Source organism: Natrix helvetica (genome assembly GCF_964273705.1).
Source record: "Natrix helvetica genome assembly, chromosome: 5".
NCBI classification, from domain to species: Eukaryota; Metazoa; Chordata; class Lepidosauria; order Squamata; family Natricidae; genus Natrix; species Natrix helvetica.
In genome coordinates this window covers 95,016,821-95,036,317 of record NC_138551.1, presented here as the reverse complement: position 1 = coordinate 95,036,317, position 19,497 = coordinate 95,016,821, and the positions used below count along the sequence as shown (strand labels likewise).

The following is a 19,497-nucleotide window of genomic DNA, read 5'->3' as shown; positions in this document are numbered from 1 at the left end:
CTTGGAATGTTCGGAGAAGCTAGGGGCTGAGGACGATGCTGTCCCAGGCCTCTCAGGCATTGGGGGAAGTGGTCGACCAGACGGAGACCTGCTTTACCTAATAGATATGGAGGAGGAGGAGTTGCAGACAGGCAGTGGTGCTGATAGGCAGTAGATCCCCTCTGAGGAGGAACAGCTGCCTCCCTCACTTGATCCGAGGGCACAGAGAGTAGAGGCAAGCTCAAAGGAGGGCTGTGAGGATGCTCAGGAGAAGATTTTCCCAGGGAAAGGAACACCTGGCCTACATTTACTTAAGGGGAAGCTGGGGTGGGGAGTTTGTCTTTGTCAGGAACAATTGTTTGTTTTGGCTTACACTCCCCCGCCTTTGATTCATGCGCCTGCCCGTGCTTTGCCTTTGCCTTGTTCCCTATGGCCTTGTGGACTTCCCTTGCCCTTTGTACCTTGACTCTGGATCTTGCCCTGTGAGCTTGCGTTATCCAGGTATTCATTTATAGAGGGAAAATGTCCGGACCAAATGTAATTTCTAATGATGGATATTCCCCCTTACGAGAAGGAGCCCCCTTGTGGGGTTCTGTGAAGCCGTTACCATGGCAACTCCACTGCACTGTACAGTAGAAGCCATTTTACGTAGTACAGTAGAAGCCATTTTAAGGCACAACAGGCTGCATCTCAACATAACACACACACCTAAGGGTTTTAGGGGTGTCTTACCCCCACAGTATTTTTCTCCAGGATAAGTCATCTGTGTACCAAGGTTGAAATTGCTCAAGGCATTCCAGAGTTATGCTGGAACACACACACACACACACACACACAAACACACACACGTTTTTGTAGATTTTCACGGGTGTAGGTATGCTGGTCTTGTATTTGGGTCTTTTCCTGTGTAAGATTGAGATTATTTGGGCAACGTTTTGGCGAGGTCTCACTCGCCATCTTCAGGCTGTTGTTTTCGGCTTAAAGCGTGGTCGGAGCTGCCGTCTTTCTATAAATCTTAGTGGGGGGGAGGGTGGAGTGCTGACTTTATTTCAGTAAGTGGATTGATAGGGTTGTGGTTGTATCATGATTGGTAGATTGGTGCTGATTGGTGCTGGCTGTGTGTCTGTTGTTGTTTTGTATTGTAATGGCCTGGGTGGTAGGTGGGGCTCATTTGTTGACTAGGGCTGGTTTTCAGATGTCTGGTAGGTGGGAGGTATCATCATGTTTATTCATGTTGTGGGGGTGTTTCTCTATTTTCTCAATAATTCTCAATAATTATGGAAGCTGTCAAAATAGAGAAACACCCTCACAACAGGAATAAACGTGACGATACCTCCTGCCTACCAGACATCTGGAAACCAGCCCCAGTCAACAAACGAGCCCCACCCACCATCCAGGCTGTTACAACACAAAACAACAACGGTCACACAGCCAGCTCCAATCAGCACCAATCTACCAATCGTGATACAACCACACAACCAACCATTTCACTTACTGAAACAAAGCCATCACTTCACACACACACACCAAGTTTTATAGAAAGACGGCAGCTCCAACCATGCTTTAAGCTGAAAACACCAGCCTGAAGATGGCGAGTGAGACCTCGCCAAAACGTTGTCAAGACAATCTCAATCTTACATGGGAAAAAATCTGAATACAACAAGACCAGCTTATATATAATAGTGTGGCTGCTATGAATGCTGAAGGAACTTTTATTGCATCCAATCCCCTTCCAAATGATTAGTTACCACATATGACGTTTCCTCTGAAAGGTGGAAGAATCACCGGATTCAGAAAACCTTGTTCAGAAAAATCACCACTCCCACCAACACCGACAGGGCAAGCCACTAGTCCATAATGGAGAGCAAATCTCACTTTCTTCTAGCACTGATGATGTTACCTAGGTGGGTCATGAAATCCCTGCAAGGAAACAACCAAGTTCTAGCATTTACACTTCCTTGAACAAACCCGTAATATTGGCCTTATGGCCGAATTATTTGCCTCCATCTCATTTGTGATTCCCCACTGGAATGAAATCTCCATCAACCAATACCATAGGCGTCCTACTTTTACAAACAGGCTGCGTTCGTTTACAAATATGTAGGGGGAGTGTCTGCTTGCATATTTGTAACTAAAACGATGACAGTAACAGAATAACACAATTGGAAGGGATCTTTAGGTCATCTAGTCCAACCCCCTGCCCAAGCAGGAGACCCTGCACCATTTCTAACAGATGGCAGTCCAGTCTCTTCTCGAAAGCCTCCAGTGATGAAGCTTCCACAACTTCTGAAGGCTGTTCCATCGGTTGATTGTTCTCACTGTCAGAAAATTACTCCTTATTTCTAGGTTGAATCTCACTCCTTGATCAGTTTCTATCCATTATTCCTTGTCTGGCATTCAGGTGCTTTGGAAAATAGCTTGATCCCCTTCTCTCCATGACAGCCCCTCAAAATATTGGAAGACTGCTATCATGTCTCTCCTGGTCCTTCTCTTCACTAGACTAGCCATGCCCAGTTGCTATAATGGTTCATCATATGTTTTAGCCTCCCCCAATCATCCTTTGTTGCTCTTCTCTGCACTCTTTCTTGAGTCTCAACCTCTTTTTTATATGCGGTGTCCCAAACTGAATGCAGTATTTTAGGTGTGGTCTTACAAAGGCTTTCTTGAGTGATATTAGTACCTCACTTGATCTTGACTGTATCCCTCTGTGACAGTGAGCCTCCCCTGAATTATTTCACCGATAAGATATTAGGAAACTCAATTATATACTTCATCAGGTGGGAAGTATACCTGGCAACTGGCCTTGCTGGTAGTAAAGTTATTTTAATTGCATACATGAAATCAACAGTTCCCTCCCCTCAGTAGAATTTAGGTAAGCTAAGTCATGATTTCTCTAATGCCTATAGGTAAGAAGCAAACGTGGTATTAAAACTTTGCAGCCTCCCTGGATCGAAATGCTGTGTGACAGGTGAGTCTAAAATTCGCAGACCAGGAGCCGTTTTTCCCCACAGGATTTGTCATTCCATTTTCCATTCGAAAAAAGTTCGACACAATTCTCTTTGCCCTGATTGTTTGGCTCCCCAGGCAACCAGTTGACGTAAGTGAGGGGCTGATCGTTCAGGTACTTAAATGTCCCTTCGATCTTTAAGTCTGTTATGCCAAGGAAGGCCGATTTGTTATAGAGCAACACAATCTTTTGGACAGCATCGTTCTCCGCGGCGTTTCTCGGGGCTGCGAGCTGGCCTCCGGCTTGCACGCACCTTTGCCTCAAGTCATCGAAGGTGCCTTCGTAGCCGTTGGCTTTGAACACTTTGCTGCCAACTATGCGTCCGCCTGGGAACATGGCAACTAGAATGAAAAAAAAAAGGTGCATTCTTAAGTCAGCATCAACATCAGCCATTGTGTAGTAAATGTGGTTACGCTGATGCACATTGTTCTGACCCAGGCTTCCTTAAAAAGCAAGAAGCAAAGTTTGGGTTCTGACAAAACCTCTTTTATTTACACAACTGTGAATTCTTTTCATTCACAGTCAGCAAGGCTTTAGCCAACAGTCTTTCAGAGGAATGTTTATCCACACGCACCTTATCTCGTTTGGAGCGCTGCAAGATAACTAGTTTCCAAACACAAGGCAAAGCAAGACTTGGCACAGAGTCTCTTATAATCACAAACAAAATTTTCCAGATCGAATGAACAAATTCTTCATTCCCACTCCCCATTCGTTCCTCTTTTGCTTCCTCTGGGAGGGGCCAACCACCCCCAAGGTATGGCTATATTCTAAAGACAACCCTGCTTTCTTAGTTGTTCTTGTCTTCTGGAAACTCTGCGCATGAGCACACTGGGAGCAGGCTATTCTTCTACCTCACTGCTGTTTAACTCCCTCTCTGCCTCTGAGGCAGAGCCCTTGTTTGAATTTTCCTCAGCCCTCAGGACTGGCCCGTGTTCCTCCCCAACCTCCTCACTGTCTGACTCTGCTGCCAGCTCTGCTGGCTGCCGGTGGACCATAACACACAATGATGTGAGGTCAACTTGCCATAGGAAAAGATCATTGCCTCTTAAAATACTTATGTTAGCAATATGTTATTTTCCCAATCATCCTGGTCTTGTGAAATATCCAGTGGTTTGTCCAGCAATACAATGGGCCCATAGCTATTATATGTATATGCTCTCCCTGTTGGGTAGAGGTGCCTGTAAGTGGCTTACAACAAGTAAAAGCAACCGGAGAATACATTAAACTAATAAATATTAACATGAAAATCAACTTAAAATTAAACAAGTGGCAAGGACGGGAGATAGGTCCAAACCAGGGGTGGGATTCAGCCAGTTTGCACTGGTTCATGCAAACTGGTTGTTGCAAGGACTGGCTGGACCCGCCCACCCAGACTCCACCCTGCCCCTCCCAGGAGTCTCTACATGGCCCATTCATCATGCCAGGCAAGTGCAGGGCCCACGTGGAGATTCTGGGAGGGTGAAAAATGGATCTCCTGGAAATCCAAAAATGGGCCTCCTGTTTCTGGAGGGCCTCTGGAGACTGGGGGGAGGCCATTTTCACCCTTCAGGAGGCTTGGGGAAAGCCTCCAGAGCTTCCAGAGGGTGAAAAACGGGCCTTCCGGAAGTCCAGAAATAGGCCCATTTCAGGCTTCCAGAGGGCCTCTGGAGCCCACAGGGGAGGACATTTTCGACCTCCAGGAGGCTCAGGGAAAGCCTCTGGAGCCTGGGGAGGGTGAAAATGCTTCTCCAACCTGGTGCAGGAAGCCGGTTGCTCACATTTTTGAATCCCACCATTGGTCCAAACCATAGCAAAATTGCAGGGTTATTTTATTTAAAAAATAAAATAAAATCTGAGGGAGATGAGCAGTTAATAAGTACGAAATACAAATAAATAAAATTAGTTATTTTTTAACTCTTTTTTTGTAAATCTTTATAAATATGAGGATTGCTTTCCCAGAAAGCAACTTTACAGTCCCCTTGCAAATTCATCCTGTCCACTGTGTTGTACAGTAGAATAAGTATATATGCAATAATTTATCCCTGCACTGATAGGACTAAGTGTAAAAACCTGGTTGTGCCTTGGAAATAATGCAATTCTCCTTGTTCTGTTGTTTTGCCCTACCTCATCTGCTGCCCTTCCACACTTATATAGAATAACCAAGTTGGAAGGGACCTTGGAGGTCTTCTAGTCCACCCCTGCTTAGGCAGGAGACCCTACACCACTTCAGACAAATGGTTATCCAGCATCTCCTTAAAAACTTCCAGTGTTGGAGCATTCACAACTTCTGGAGGCAAGTGGTTCCACTGATTAATTGTTCTAACTGTCAGGAAATTTCTCCTTAGTTCTAAGTTGCTTCTCTCCTTGATGCGTTTCCACTCATTGCTTCTTGTCTTACCCTCAGGTGCTTTGGAGAATCTTTCCTAGTCCTTCTTTTCATTAAACTAGCCATGCCCAGTTCTTGCAACCGTTCTTCATATGTTTTAGCCTCCAGTCCCCTAATCATCTTTATTGCTCTTCTCTGCACTCTTTCCAGAGTCTCAAAATCTTTTTTACATCATGGTGGCTTGTTACTGAAAATGCAAGAGATTGTCTTGAAGGACGTCCTTGCCCCATGAAACAACAGGGAAGCTTCTCATGAACTTTCTTTAAAACAAAGCATCTCTTTGACACAACCCCAATGCTTAGTTGAGCATCTTCAACTCATGAATAATTTGCAAATATGGGGCAGGAGCACCTTCCCAACTATTAACACCTGCTGTTAAGCTTTCTACCGTAGTTTGGGGCATAAGGGTGCTGCTGCATCACACCTGCAGATATGCCTTAGTTCTTCTAATCCATCAACTCTTTGCTAAGAGATCAAACTCATCCAGAGGGATTTATGTATTCTGCACATTGTTCTTACCTTTTTGATACTTGGCAAAGCTAGCCTGCAGAGCTTTCAGCTGTCCTTCCAGGGCGCTAACTTTAGTCTTCAAAAGGTTGACCTCTAAGAGAGAACGAGATGATCACAATCTGTGAGATATTGGACTATAGCATCCTGAATAGGAAGACACTGGCATAAAACCGATGTAGGAGAAGAGCAGGCAGAACTGGGAGGTGGAGTTAAATGCATCATCAGCTAAGAGTCGTTACATTGCCAGAAACGATCCAAGTCCCATGCCTATTGAATTCCACTGACCCTTAGCTGATGCCAATTTACCCTTAAATGTTAGTTGACTAGATGGTTGTGCATACATGAGTGATAAATCATTTTTGAACTTCAGCTTAACATATGGAACTGAACCAGGGGTGAAATGCTACTGATTTGGACTGGTTCACCTGAACCAGTAATAAAAATGCTACCGGCTCGCCCAAACCGGTAGTAAAAAAAAATGCTATTGTGTTTTTCCGAAAATACGACAGGGTCTTATTTTCTTTTGACCCCCCCAAAATAAGCCTTATTGGCCTTCTTTTGGACGATGTCTTATTATGTTTGAGGTGCAGGAGGCAGCGAGTGTGTCACTTCATGGTTGCTGCTGTGTTGCAGTATTTTTGGGAGAGTGCCTGCGCTTAAAAATCTGACTGGGCTTATTATCTGGGGAGGTCTTATTTTCATGGAAACAGGTTACCGGTTCGGGTGAATTGGTATTTCTGACGATCAGCTGTGATACGCAATTTATATTACTGAGAATCATTGGATTTCCTGTTTTCTGGCTAATCTAAATCGCGGTGCACAGCAGTTTCCCCTCCCTCGCTATTCTACTTACCTTTGCAGGTGCATTCAATAGCAGGCTCCGCCCACCCACCCAGATGTCATCATGTCCCATTTTGATGCACTGCACATGCATGGAAGGTCCTGCGCATGCGTGGAGATTCACATTTGCGAACCGGTAGCGAAGGTAAGGATTCCCTGACCTGAACCTTTCCGCCTGATAGCGGTTGATGAATCTAAACATTGACTCCTTTTCTCATGTGCCTTTTCCTTGCTGAAAATATAGGTGGACCCCACCATCCCTTTACCAAAAGGTTGATGGAAACATCAAACAGATTGATCTCAAATATTAACCACATCCCCTGCTAAAAAGGACACCGAAAGGTTTTCACAATGACATGAAAAGGACCGACTCAAAATGTTCTTCTAAACCAGTGTTTCTCAATCTTGGCAACTTGAAGATGTCTGGACTTCAACTCCCAGAATTCCCCAGCCAGCGAATGCTGGCTGGGGAATTCTGGGAGTTGAAGTCCAGACATCTTCAAGTTGCCAAGATTGAGAAACACTGTTCTAAATTAAAGGTTGTTAAATGAAAGTTTAACAAGGAAGCAACATTCATCTCACTCACCTGAGAGACCACTATCACCCTTTATCCCCCTTTCACCCGTGGTACCCTTATCTCCTTTGGCTCCAGTAGAACCAGGTTTTCCCGCTGGCCCTTGGGGACCTGGTGGTCCTTGCGTTCCTGTTGTAAGAGATCAGACCAGCAAGTCATTTAAGGTTGGTAAACATTTTCAGATATTTGTAAAGAACACATGAAAAGGTGGCTAAGATGCTAAGTTTGTGAATCAGAAAGTTCATCAGTTCAGTGGTTCGAATCCTTAGCACCATGTAATGGAGTGAGCTCCTGTTACTTGTCCCAGCTTCTGCCAACCAGCAGTTTGAAAGCATGTAAAAATGCAAGTTCAATTTAGCCGGCCTGGCCTAATTCCTAATTCCCAACTTTAGTTCCTCAAGCCTGCATTTTTTAAATTTTCTAGGGGTATGCTTTTAGTTGTTTTTAATTTAATTTTTAATTTTTACTTTTTGTACAGTTGTATGAGGTTTAATTCGTTTTTAAGGGTATAGGATATTCGTTTTTTGTATTCGTTTTAATGACACACCTGTACACCGCCCCGAGTCCCTTCGGGGAGAGGGGGCGGTCTATAAATACTGAAAATAAATAAATAATAAATAAATAAAGTAGAAAAATAGGAACCACCTTTGGTGGGAAGGTAACAGCGTTCCATGCACCTTCAGTGTTTAGTCATGCTGGCCACATGACCACGGAGATGTCTTCGGACAGCGCTCTTCGGCTTTGAAATGGATATAAGCACTGCCCCCTAGAGTCAGGAACAACTAGCACATATGTGCGAGGGGAACCTTTACCTTTAAAGAACACACATGAGTGGGATGGAAACCTAACTGTCTTTAGACTAAATCTTCTTTGAGTTTCACTCAATTCCTATTGTAACTTTCTCAGCAAAGATATTGATGTATGTTCTCACTGCCACCTCCTGGGGTGGTGTCCAACTTCTCAATTCAGTCTCCTGTCTAGGGATTTCCTGGTTGGATGCCACCCAACTGCCAAGTGGCCCTGACTGCTGAGCTTTTGAAGAGCAGCCAATGTTGGTTAGGAGCTGCCATCTGCTACAACTTGAAAATAAAGTCCCTTCAATATCAGGCTCAACTCCTGATGAATAACATGGCTGACATCTATGTAGCTTCTCGACTTCTTAGAATTCATTTGCCAAATCAGATGGAATTCAATTAATGGACTTTTGATGGTTCCACTTAACTTGGTCAATTTGCTTAATAATAATAATAATAATAATAATAATAATAATAATAATAATAATAATAATAATAATAATAATAATAATAATAATAATCTACAAGCGGGTGGCTACCAACCAGAAAAAAGAGCAAAGAGAAGGGATCAAGGCCAGTCCCATTCTTAGTTGAGAGCTCATTTCCCAGGCTATAGGATTAGGGTCACAAGACTAATGGTAATCCAGCATCTGTATCTCACAGCAAAACTGATTATGGGGCAAACTCCATATAGGAGGAGGCCAGGGGTGGAATTAAATTTTTTTAGCAACCAGTTGTCCCCAGGCTCCGGAGGCTCTCCATGAGCCTCCAGTAGGGCAAAAACGGCTTCCCCTGGGCTCCAGAGGCCCTCTGGAGGCCAGTAACAGGCCTATTTCCAGACTTCCAGAACTTCCAGGAGGCCCGTTTTTTGCCGTCCCCGAACCTCCGCGTAATCACTGCACTTGCCTGGCATGGAGGCTCCTGGGAGGAATGGGGTGAGTGGGGCCAGCCAGTCCTTGCAACTACTGGTTTAGCAAACCAGATGTAAAATTAACATCTGGTCAGGTTTGTCCCAAACCGGTGCGAACTGGCTGGATCCCACTCCTGGAGGAGACCCTCAAGCACTGTTACTGCTTTGAGTTTCCAGATCTGGTCTTCAAAATTGCAGATGATTGTGAGATGGAAATAAAAAGATGTTGGATGTTTTTGGAGGGGAGCTGATCACTACTACTGGTCCTAGACATGTTTAGGAGCTGGGTGGAAGACCATGAAGGAAGACCAGGATTGCAAGCTAGAGAGTTGGGACAGGGAGAAAAACTTTTCAAGAAGAAGCCAAGGGCAAGTGCTTCTAGAATCTTGTCAAGAAACCTAGGTGAGAATTACTGGGTATTTGGGTTATCTCCCTGCCCCAGTTCTTGGTTTAAAAAACAACAACCCTCCCTTTTTACAATCTTGGAATACCTTAATTTTGGGGTAGAGTTGGGGCAATTATGCCAGGAGAAATACATCCCCCTATTTTTCATCTTTCTTTCTTTTTTTTCTTTCTTTCTTTTCCTTCCTTCCTTTCTTCTCCTTCCTTTCCTCCCTTCCTCCTTTCTTTCTTTCTTTCTTTCTTTCTTTCTTTCTTTCTTTCTTTCTTTCTTTCTTTCTTTCTTCTTTCTTCTTTCTTGAACATCTACTTCTCTTTTCTGGTTTTGCAGGAATGGAAAATGTTTTGCAAGACTTTGCTTCCGGCCCCTGTTTGCTCTTTCTAAAATTACCCCTCCTTTTTCATTCTCTCACTTGTCTACATTTCAAAACTCTCTCCTTCCTTGTCTCCTGTCACTACCACAAGCTGAGAGCAGGATTAACAACCTATTTGCCAATCAGATCAACACAAGGACCCTGCAACAAAAGCCAAAGCCATGCTTGAAATTCAACCGACCACAATGTGACAAAACTCTTGACTTACCTTTGACACCCATGTCTCCTTTTCCTCCCTTTTCACCCACTGATCCTTTGGCCCCAGCTGGTCCAGGGGCACCTATTTTGCCTTGGGGCCCTGCAGGGCCAAGGGCTCCTTTGAGACCTACAGTGATATTGAAGATAGGAAAAAAATGACATTCATAATGAGACAGGTGCATTGCAAAAAATAACGATCCACAAATCAGGAATGTCATTTCTGGTTTGCAGTTCTACTTTGTTAAATGCACAATAAAAGAATAGAGCAGATAGCCTCCTCAACTAATCCATTTTTGCATAAAAATTAATCTGATGCAGGGGTGGGTTGCTGGGGGTTTTCAGGGGTTTGGGAGAACCTCTAGCTAAGATTCTGTGCAGTTCCCCTCCCTTCCCCGCCCCTGCCAGGAGTTCCCACACAGCCCATTTTGGATGCAGGGAAGTGCAGGGTGCATGTGGAGGCTCAGAGAGGGCAAAAAATGGGCCTACTGGAAGTTTGGGAGGACCAGAAATGGGCCTGTTACCAGCCTCCAGAGGACCTCCGGACCCTGGGGAGGCCATTTTTGCCCTTCCAGGGCCTCCCCTGCCATGGTGCAGGAGGCCAACAAGGCCATACCCACCATGGCTGTGCCCACCCCTAGGTTGCTAAAATTTTTGAAGCCCACCCCTGATCTGATGCTTCTAAATTCATGGCCACCAGACTCGCTGTGGCATTGGAACAAAACCAATCAGAACCATCGAAAAATAGAAAATGTAAGATTTCTTGCATCTGATGTGGAAGCGGGCTGCCTCCCATAAATCTTCCATTTTCTTAGTGTTTTATGTGCCTCCAGATTATTGGATGTTAGATCTGGCTCTCTCTTTGTTTATAATTATATATAATTATTCATAACAACTATAAGCACATGCAAACAGTCAACTCTAGACTTAGGATCCAATCAGCTGTAGCTGCATAGGAGAGAAAGTATAGTTCTAAAAAAAATTTTTGGCCACATATCTTATTTACCATTCTATCCCATTTTAAACCATGTTGTTATCACCCTAAAAGGTTTTGAAGGCAGAATTTGGAAAGCTGCTTTGACCTTGCTCAGTAGCTTGGATGAACTCACTGAACTTTTTAGTTGAAAAGATGTGATGGTTTGGGACATTACAAATGGACTGAAAATGATCTCTTAACTGAGGTCTGAAAGAATACAGCCGCATCGATCCATTGAACACGCCTGTTACACTATTCTTCAATAATTATTTTTTAATCCAATTCCAGGAGCATAAAGAGAGGGAATTGGGGGGATTCCCTCCCTCCTAGAAGAATGAAATATTTCGAGGAGTATTAAAAGAAGCAGAATATTATATTTCATGAGCCTCAGTGGCACAGTGGTTTGAGTGCAGTACTGCAGGCTACTTCTGCTGACTGCCGGCTGCCTGCAATTTGACAGTTCGAATCTCACCAGGCTCAAGGCTGACTCAGACTTCCGTCCTTCCAAGGTGGGTAAAATGAAGACCCAGATTGTTGGGGGCAAGAGGCTGACTCTGTAAACTGCTTAGGCAGGGTTGTAAAGGCACTGTGAAGTGATTTATAAGTCTAAGTGTTATTGCTATTTCCCCAAAGGAGAAATGGAGAAACATGCTCTTAAAAGACAGAAAGAAAACTCAGCCTTTCTTAATAGCCTCAGCAGATATTTTGTGTCCATTAAGAAAGATTGGGCCAACCTATTCACAAAACAAAAGACTTTCACCTCCAGGGATGGGATTAAAATTTACATTCTCCTCCATCCAAATTCTAAGACCAGGACATGACCCTGTAGGACCGTGGCACACAGAACCCTCTCTATGGGCACACGAGCCGGCATCCCAGCTCCTCTCCACTGCTCCCATGCCTCCCACCAGTCAGCTGATTTTCGGGTCTCTGCCGTTCATGCGTGGGGTGCAGGGCGCATGTGGGAGAGGAGCATGCATGTATGGGGGAATCAGAGGGGACCCATGCACATGCTCAGGGGGAAGGGGGAGCACAGGGATGTGTGACGCCCACCACCTTGGCCCATTGTTGATCCCAGGAGGCTGCAGGGAAGCCTAATAGGCCCCAAATGGGGCGGTGTGTGTGGCATGCTCCCCCTTCGCACATTTTTGGTCCCAGAAGGCTGCAGGGAGGCCTACTAGGCCCAAAATGGGGCGGTGTGTGTGGCGTGCTCTCCCTTGGACCGTTTTTGGTCCCAGGAGGCTGCAGGGAGTCTTACTAGGCCCAAAAGGGGTGAATGGGGTCGCACATGCATGCGTGCAGGGGGGGCAGGGGTGCGGGGGGGGGTTCGTGTGTGCATGCATGATGGGGCCACCGGTGTGGGTGTTATGCATGCATTGCAATATGCATGCGGGTGTGCGCACGCACTGTCGCACACGCTTTCAGCACACGACGACAAAAAGGTTAGGTATCACTGCTCTAGGACATAACAGGATTAGTACACTACCATTTAGCAAAAGACACAGAGCTTACTACCTTGCACAACCTCCTGAGGGAATTTCAGACATTGCATGCATGCACACACACATACAGACACAGACACACAGACACAGACACACACAAACACACATAGACACACACACACACACACACACACACACACCATACTCAAGCACCATTTCAGGACCCGTATAAAAATCCTGGCACTCATCTAGCTAATTTGTCAGCTTCCCCAGAGCCACAAACCCCAGTGGTTCCGTTCACCCATAAAGGGAACCTTTCTTTGCATGCAGCCTCCATTTTATTCCCTTCTTGGACCTGGACCTAGGATTTTTCTTCCTACAGAGTCAATCTCTCTTAATTAAACAAACTTACCTATTTCTCCTTTGACACCTTTCTCACCTTGTGGGCCAATGTTACCTTTTGGTCCCGAAGGGCCCACATTTCCAGCAGGGCCATGCAAACCCTGAATCCCCCGTGGGCCTGTTCAAATAAAATAAACTATGTCAGAAAAGAGAGAGGGGAACAATGATCTGTTGTCTTCAGCCAGGAACTTCGGGATATAGAATTGAGACCTCTGGAGTCTGTAAGATTACAGATAAAGTACCGTGTTGGAGATGCAGACCAGAACATATCTTTGAGCAATGAGGCCAGCTAGCTGTCAGGAAGCCTTGATGAGACATCTCAATGGGTACGTGACAGCAGAGGTAGTCCTCAATATACAATCATTTGTTTAACGATGATGCAAAGTTAGTTTAGTTTAGTTTACTTTATTGTCATTGCACATGGTACAATGAAATTAAATGCTGTCTTCAGTGTACATTACAATTTTACTTTCTATATAATTGAAATTGAAAATCTGATATTGCACTATACCATAGAATTCAATATGGTTATTGCCCTGGGATAGAAGCTGTTTTTCAGCCTGTTTGTCCTTGTTTTTATTATCCTGTACCGTCTGCCAGATGGTAATAGTTCAAAAAAAATGTGCCCAGGATGAGATGTATCTTTGAGAACGTTTTGAAGTTTCTTAAAGGCAACGGGAGCTATAAAGTTCTTCCAAAGAGGGGAGAGGGCAACCAATGATCCTCTGGGCAATGACGTTGACCCTCTGGAGCACTGTCCTATCTGCCACTGTGCAATCGGCAAACCATACACAGGTGCAGTAAGTTAGAAATGTAAGTTAGGATGGCAGCCATAAAAGCGACTTAGGACCTGTTCTTGAAGGTAAAACCGTCGTACCACTCGTACAATTGTGTGATCGTGATTTTGGGTGCAGCATTGTGTGGTCACGTGATTAGAATTGGGGACCTTCCCAGAGGGCTTCTGAGAAGCAAAATCCATAGGGGAAGATTGGATTCAGCTAACAAATGTGGCAAAAATAAAGTTTGCAAAATTGGCTGCAGTTGATGCCGCTCAGTGGTGGGATTAAATTTTTTTACTACTGGTTCTGTGGGCATGGCTTTGTGGGCATGGCATGGCTCTGTGGGCGTGGCTTTATGGGCTTGTCAAGGGAAGGATACTGCAAAATCCCCATTCCCTCCCGACCCCACTAACCTGCTTTCCAGCTCTGTTCTCCTGTGCAAGGCAACAAAAGAAGATCACCTGGGAGGTTGGGAGGCAGCGGGGGTGGGGCCAGCCTATTTGTGAGGCAGCAGGGGCGGGGCCAGCCTAGTTCTCTGAACTATTCAAAATTTCGGCTACTGGTTCTCCAGAACCTATCAGAACTGCCTGAAGACCAGCTCTGAGTGCCACTCTGGAAAATCTGGAAACCATAAACGTGGCCATAAATCTTACCTATTTGTCCAGGATCTCCTTTAGGTCCAGTATTTCCTGGAGCCCCTTTCTGTCCTGCTGGTCCAGCTGGCCCTATCTTCCCTGGAGGACCAAGGCTTCCTTTGGGACCTTGCAATCCTTAAAACAAGTTGAAGCAAGGATTATTAACAGAATGGTATTGAGGGCTTCTGGGAAAAGTGCAAACAAGTCTATCTAGCCCACAAAAAAGGTACAGCAGTTAGCCCCATACAGAATAAACCTAACTATCAAATCCAATTCACCCCACATCTCTAATCAACCCAGGATTCTGACTAGAGGCACCAAGGATCAAGATCAAATTATCCTACTTTGGACGCATGATGCAAAGGCCCAGCTCTCCGGAGAGAAGGCTCTTATGCTTGAAAGGTGTAAAGAAAGAGAAGAAGAGGAAGGTCAGCAGAAAGGTTGATGGACTCAGTTACAGTGGTCTTGAGCATAGTCTGGATGGTGGAAGTGGCAGTACCTGAAGACAGCAGAAGAAAGAACTGAAGAAGATAATAAAATGCACAGGCTTGCAAACAGAAATAGAATCACTTGTGGCAAAATAAATGGCAGATAATACCAATACTAATAGGTGCCTTGGGTATACCTTAATCTGATTTAAACCTCATTTAAATAAAAGTTTACTTCCCAATTTATGCTAAGTTAGTCAAGGTAATATCTGAGAGTCAGTCCTAGAGGAGATCAACCCTGACTGCTCTTTAGAAGGCCAGATCCTGAAGATGAAACTCAAATACTTTGGTCACCTAATGAGAAGAAAAGACTCCCTGGAGAAGAGCCTCATGCTGGGAATGACTGAGGGCAAAAGAAGAAGGGGACGGCAGAGAATGAGGTGGCTGGAGGGAGTTACTGAAGCAGTAGGTGTGAACTTAAATGGATTCTGGGGAATAGTAGAGGACAGGAAGGCCTGGAGGAACGTTGTCCATGGGATCGTGATGGGTCGGACATCACTTCGCAACTAACAACAAATATCTGCGAAGCAGCTCTGAAAGTTGACTTCTGAAGGACACAGGGTCCTCCTGTCCACCTTCCTTCAATCAGCTGATGAAATCACAATTGCCTTGCCTTTTCCCACAAGCTTGTTGGACTTCAGTTCCAATAATTCCCAAGCAACAAATAATCGTAATAGACATTAAAGACACTTGTTTTGGGGAGGCTTAGTGTTTTTAAGCCACGAGATAAATTATATTTTACCTCCATTTTCCATTTACCACCTTCCCTTTCCCCCCACCATCTGGGATATTCAATCATGGCTTGCTCCCCCCCCCCTTTCTCTCCAAGTTCTAAGTACCACCTGGACATTGAAAAACCCTCCGCCCTCCATTGAGACTCTAGCCCACTGGTTTTTAACTATTAACTTTTATATCATCTGCACCCCTACCCTATCGGGATGGTCAACAACCTACCAACTTACTCGAGGACAGACCTGCTTCGCCTGCGGGAGGCCCCTCTCTCGCAGGTATGGCCCTTGGCTCTCTCAAGGGCCAGCCTTGATGACGGGTTCGTGAACCCCGAGAGGTGGAAGAAGAGGAAGCTGAGGGGCTTTTTAGCAAAATGTTTTATACTGTTTTTAGGGGGTTCTGGGAAGGGGGGGGATAACCAGGCCAGGAGGGAAGCCAGTGCCACATGAACAGGTGAGTCCAGGAGGGAAGTGAGCGGAGTGGGGGGGGAGAGGGAACAAACTATTCCAGTAGAGGGTTGTTTTATTACAACGGTCGCGGGGAGGGGGGGATGCGAGGACAAGAGAAGATCACAAGGTCAGTTGGGAGACCGTGGCTGCTGGCTACGCCCGGTCGTTTGTACCAACCCCCGCAACCTAGGTGGTCGGGATCTACAGAGACAGGGCCTGCGGCTGATGCTTTGCAATGCAAGGTCCGTGACCAACAAGGCCCCCCTCATTAATGAGTTGATCTCTGAGGGGGAGCTGGACCTTGCAGGAATAACAGAGACCTGGTTGGGTCACGAGGGTGGTTTGCCCCTCGTGGAAATGTGCCCACCAGGTTTCCATGCATTTCATCAGCCCCGGGCCCTGGGTAAGGGTGGAGGGGTGGCGGTGGTTATACGGGATGGTCTAGAGCCGAGGGAGTTCACTGTTTCTCAGATACCCGGGTGTGAATCACTTGGTGTGAAATGGGGCCCAGGGAGGCAGTGGGGTCTGCTGATTGTATACTTGGCTCCTCGCTATACGTCAGCAGCCCTGCCCGAGCTCCTCGAGCTGATCTCAGAGACGGCGGTGGAGATCCCCAAACTTTTGGTTATGGGGGATTTCAACCTGCCGTCGACGGGAGCAGCATCCGAGGTGGCTCGGGAGTTCATGGCTTCCATGACAGCCATGGGCCTGACCCAACTAATTCAGGGCCCCACACATGAAGGTGGCCACACACTGGACCTTGTTTTTGTATCTGAGCAGTGGACGAGTGATCTGGGAATAGGGGACTTAGACATTACTTCCCTGTCATGGTAAGATCACTCCTGTCTCCGGCTAGACTTCCCTGGTGCTACCCCCCACCGCGAGGAGGCGGAACCAGTTAGTCCAAGCTGGTACCGCCCCAAGCATCTGATGGAACCAGTTAGGTTCCAGTCGGAGCTTGGGCCGCTACCTGTAGCCCTGACCCGCGCTCGGTCGGAGGACCTAGTGGCCGCCTGGAATAGGGCGACGGCTGGGGCCTTGGACCGGGTTGCGCCTTTGCGACCTCTCCTACGGCAGCGACCCACCCGGGCTCCCTGGTATACCGAGGAGCTGAGGGTGATGAAGCGCCAGAGGAGACGTCTAGAGAGCAGGTGGAGGTCCTCACGCTCCGAGTCTGACCGAACACAGGTAAGAGCCTATTTACGGACTTACCTCGTGGCATTGAGAGCGGCCAAACGTAGACATTGTGCCGCTCTTATTGTGTCTGCGGATAACCGCCCTGCTGCCCTGTTTAGGGTCACCCGCTCCCTCTTGGTGCAAGAGACGCGGGGGGCACCCTTACAGGGTAGAGCAGAGGAGTTTGGAGAATATCTGCAGAACAAAGTCGCTCAGATCCGGAGCGGATGGGCCCCCTCCAGTGGTCTGGACGGGCCGTCAACAATGAGTCTTGTGAGTCCACTCTGGGAGGAGTTTGACTCTGTTGCCCCCGAGGATTTAGACAGGTTGCGTGGAAGGCTGCGACCCACCACATGTTCATTGGACCCGTGTCCCTCCTGGCTGGTACTGGCATCCTGGGAGGTGACACGAGGCTGGCTTCTGGGCCTGGTGAACGCCTCATTGGGTGAGGGATCCTTACCTACCGTCTTGAAAGAGGCGGTGGTGAGGCCCTTACTCAAGAGGCCTTCACTTGACCAAATGGAGCTAGCTAATTATCGTCCAGTCTCCAACCTCCCTTTTTTGGCGAAGGTTGTTGAGAATGTGGTGGCGCAGCAGTTTCTGCGTCACCTCGATGAATCCGATTATCTAGACCCATGCCAGTCCGGCTTCCGACCCGGGCACAGCACTGAGACAGCCTTGGTCGCGTTGGTTGATGATCTCTGGAGGGCCAGAGATAGAGCTTGTTCCTCTATCCTGGTCCTATTAGATCTCTCAGCGGCTTTTGATACCATCGACCATGGTATCCTTCTGCGCCGGCTGGAGGGGATGGGAGTTGGAGGCACCGTGTTACGGTGGTTCGACTCTTACCTCTCCGGCCGGATGCAATATGTGTTGACAGGGAGGCAGAGATCGACCCCGAGGCCACTCTCTTGTGGGGTGCCGCAGGGGTCGGTTCTCTCGCCCCTTCTGTTCAATGCATACGTGAAGCCGCTGGGCGAGATCGTCCGTGGTTTTGGGGTTGAATACCATCTGTACGCTGATGATACGCAGCTGTACATTTCAACCCCAAACCACCCCAACGAGGCTGTCGCAGTGATGTCCCGGTGTCTGGAAGCCGTCGGGGTCTGGATGGGGGACAACAGACTCAAACTCAACCCCTCCAAGACTGAGTGGCTGTGGCTTCCGGCACCTCGGTTCAGCCAGCTGACTCCATCGCTGGCCATAGGGGACGAGCTACTGCCCCCTGTGGAACGGGCGCGCAATTTGGGCGTCCTCCTAGATGCCCGGCTGTCAATGGATGACCATGTGGCAGCCGTGGCAAGGGGGGGTTCCACCAGGTTCGCCTGGTGCGCCAATTGCGCCCCCTACTGGACCGGGATGCCCTACGCACAGTCACTCATGCGCTGGTGACGTCTCGCCTAGATTACTGTAATGCTCTCTACATGGGGCTTCCCTTGGGACGCGCCCGGAGACTGCAGCTAGTCCAGAACGCGGCCGCGCGGGTTATCATGGGGAGGTCTAGATACTCCCACGTAACACCGCTCCTGCGCGAGCTGCACTGGCTACCTGTGGTTTTTCGGGTGCGTTTCAAGGTCCTGATTACTATCTTTAAAGCACTCCATGGCTCAGGACCTAGTTACTTGCGGGATCGCATCCTCCCACATACATCCCTGCGGCCAATCCGCTCTCACAGAGAGGGCCTTCTCCAAGTGCCGTCCACTAGGCAATGCCAGCGGGCGGCGCCGAGGAGTAGAGCCTTCTCTGTGATGGGCCCAACCCTCTGGAATGACCTCCCCCCCGACATTAGAACCACCTCGGACTTCCGCTCCTTCCGTCAAAAATTGAAGACTCACCTGTTCCGACTAGCTGGCCTGGCATGATTATAAATGTTACATCTATGAACTCCTGGTAGTATATTCTCATCTGGTTATTTTAAGGGTAATGTTTTAGTTTTAATTGTTTTTAGGGCTTTTAGCCTCATATTTATTCCTCTGTACAGGACTCTTAATTTTAACCTCCTCCACATACATACATATATTTATAGCCCTATTTATATTTGTATTTTATCTGTGATTTATTGTGGACTGTACACCGCCCCGAGTCCCTTTTTGGGAGAGGGGGCGGTTTAGAAATGTGAATAAATAAAATAAATAATAAAATATGAAGTGAATCTCAAAACCCTGCCAGAAATGTCTACTCAAATTACTTCCTGAATCACTTTCACCTATTTAGGAATTTAAGAAAGTTCCCCAGAATAGAAAAGTGGTTGTCTTACACTTTTAATACTTCTAATACTCTTTTGCTTCCAACCCTTTCTCTATTACATCTTTGCTTTTCTTCTCCAGGCTTCTCAATTTCCTTCAAGTTAGCTAACTTCAAGAGTGAAGAAATGATTCATCAAATATAGAGCTGCATAACATGTGTCTGAAACTAAATTATGTGTATGGGCCAGGCCTGCCAGTATTACATAATTTAAATAAAGATTTGAGATA

General features: G+C 46.7%; 1 protein-coding gene across 4 annotated transcripts in view; it reads right to left on the bottom strand.

The window, feature by feature from the left end:
- Positions 1–2,792: 2,792 nt before the first annotated feature.
- The window catches only part of LOC309392491 (uncharacterized protein), a 50,013-nt gene continuing 33,308 nt past the window's right edge, over positions 2,793–19,497 (bottom strand). For all 4 annotated transcript variants that reach the window (XM_081953779.1, XM_081953781.1, XM_081953778.1 and 1 more), the window contains exons 3-8: positions 14,200–14,316; positions 12,778–12,885; positions 9,961–10,077; positions 7,288–7,404; positions 5,871–5,954; positions 2,793–3,327 (exon numbers count right to left, since the gene is read on the bottom strand). In XM_081953779.1, coding sequence (XP_081809905.1) covers positions 2,954–3,327; positions 5,871–5,954; positions 7,288–7,404; positions 9,961–10,077; positions 12,778–12,885; positions 14,200–14,316 — 917 coding nt within the window. In that variant the 3' untranslated portion in view covers positions 2,793–2,953. The remainder of the gene's footprint in view (positions 3,328–5,870; positions 5,955–7,287; positions 7,405–9,960; positions 10,078–12,777; positions 12,886–14,199; positions 14,317–19,497) is intronic.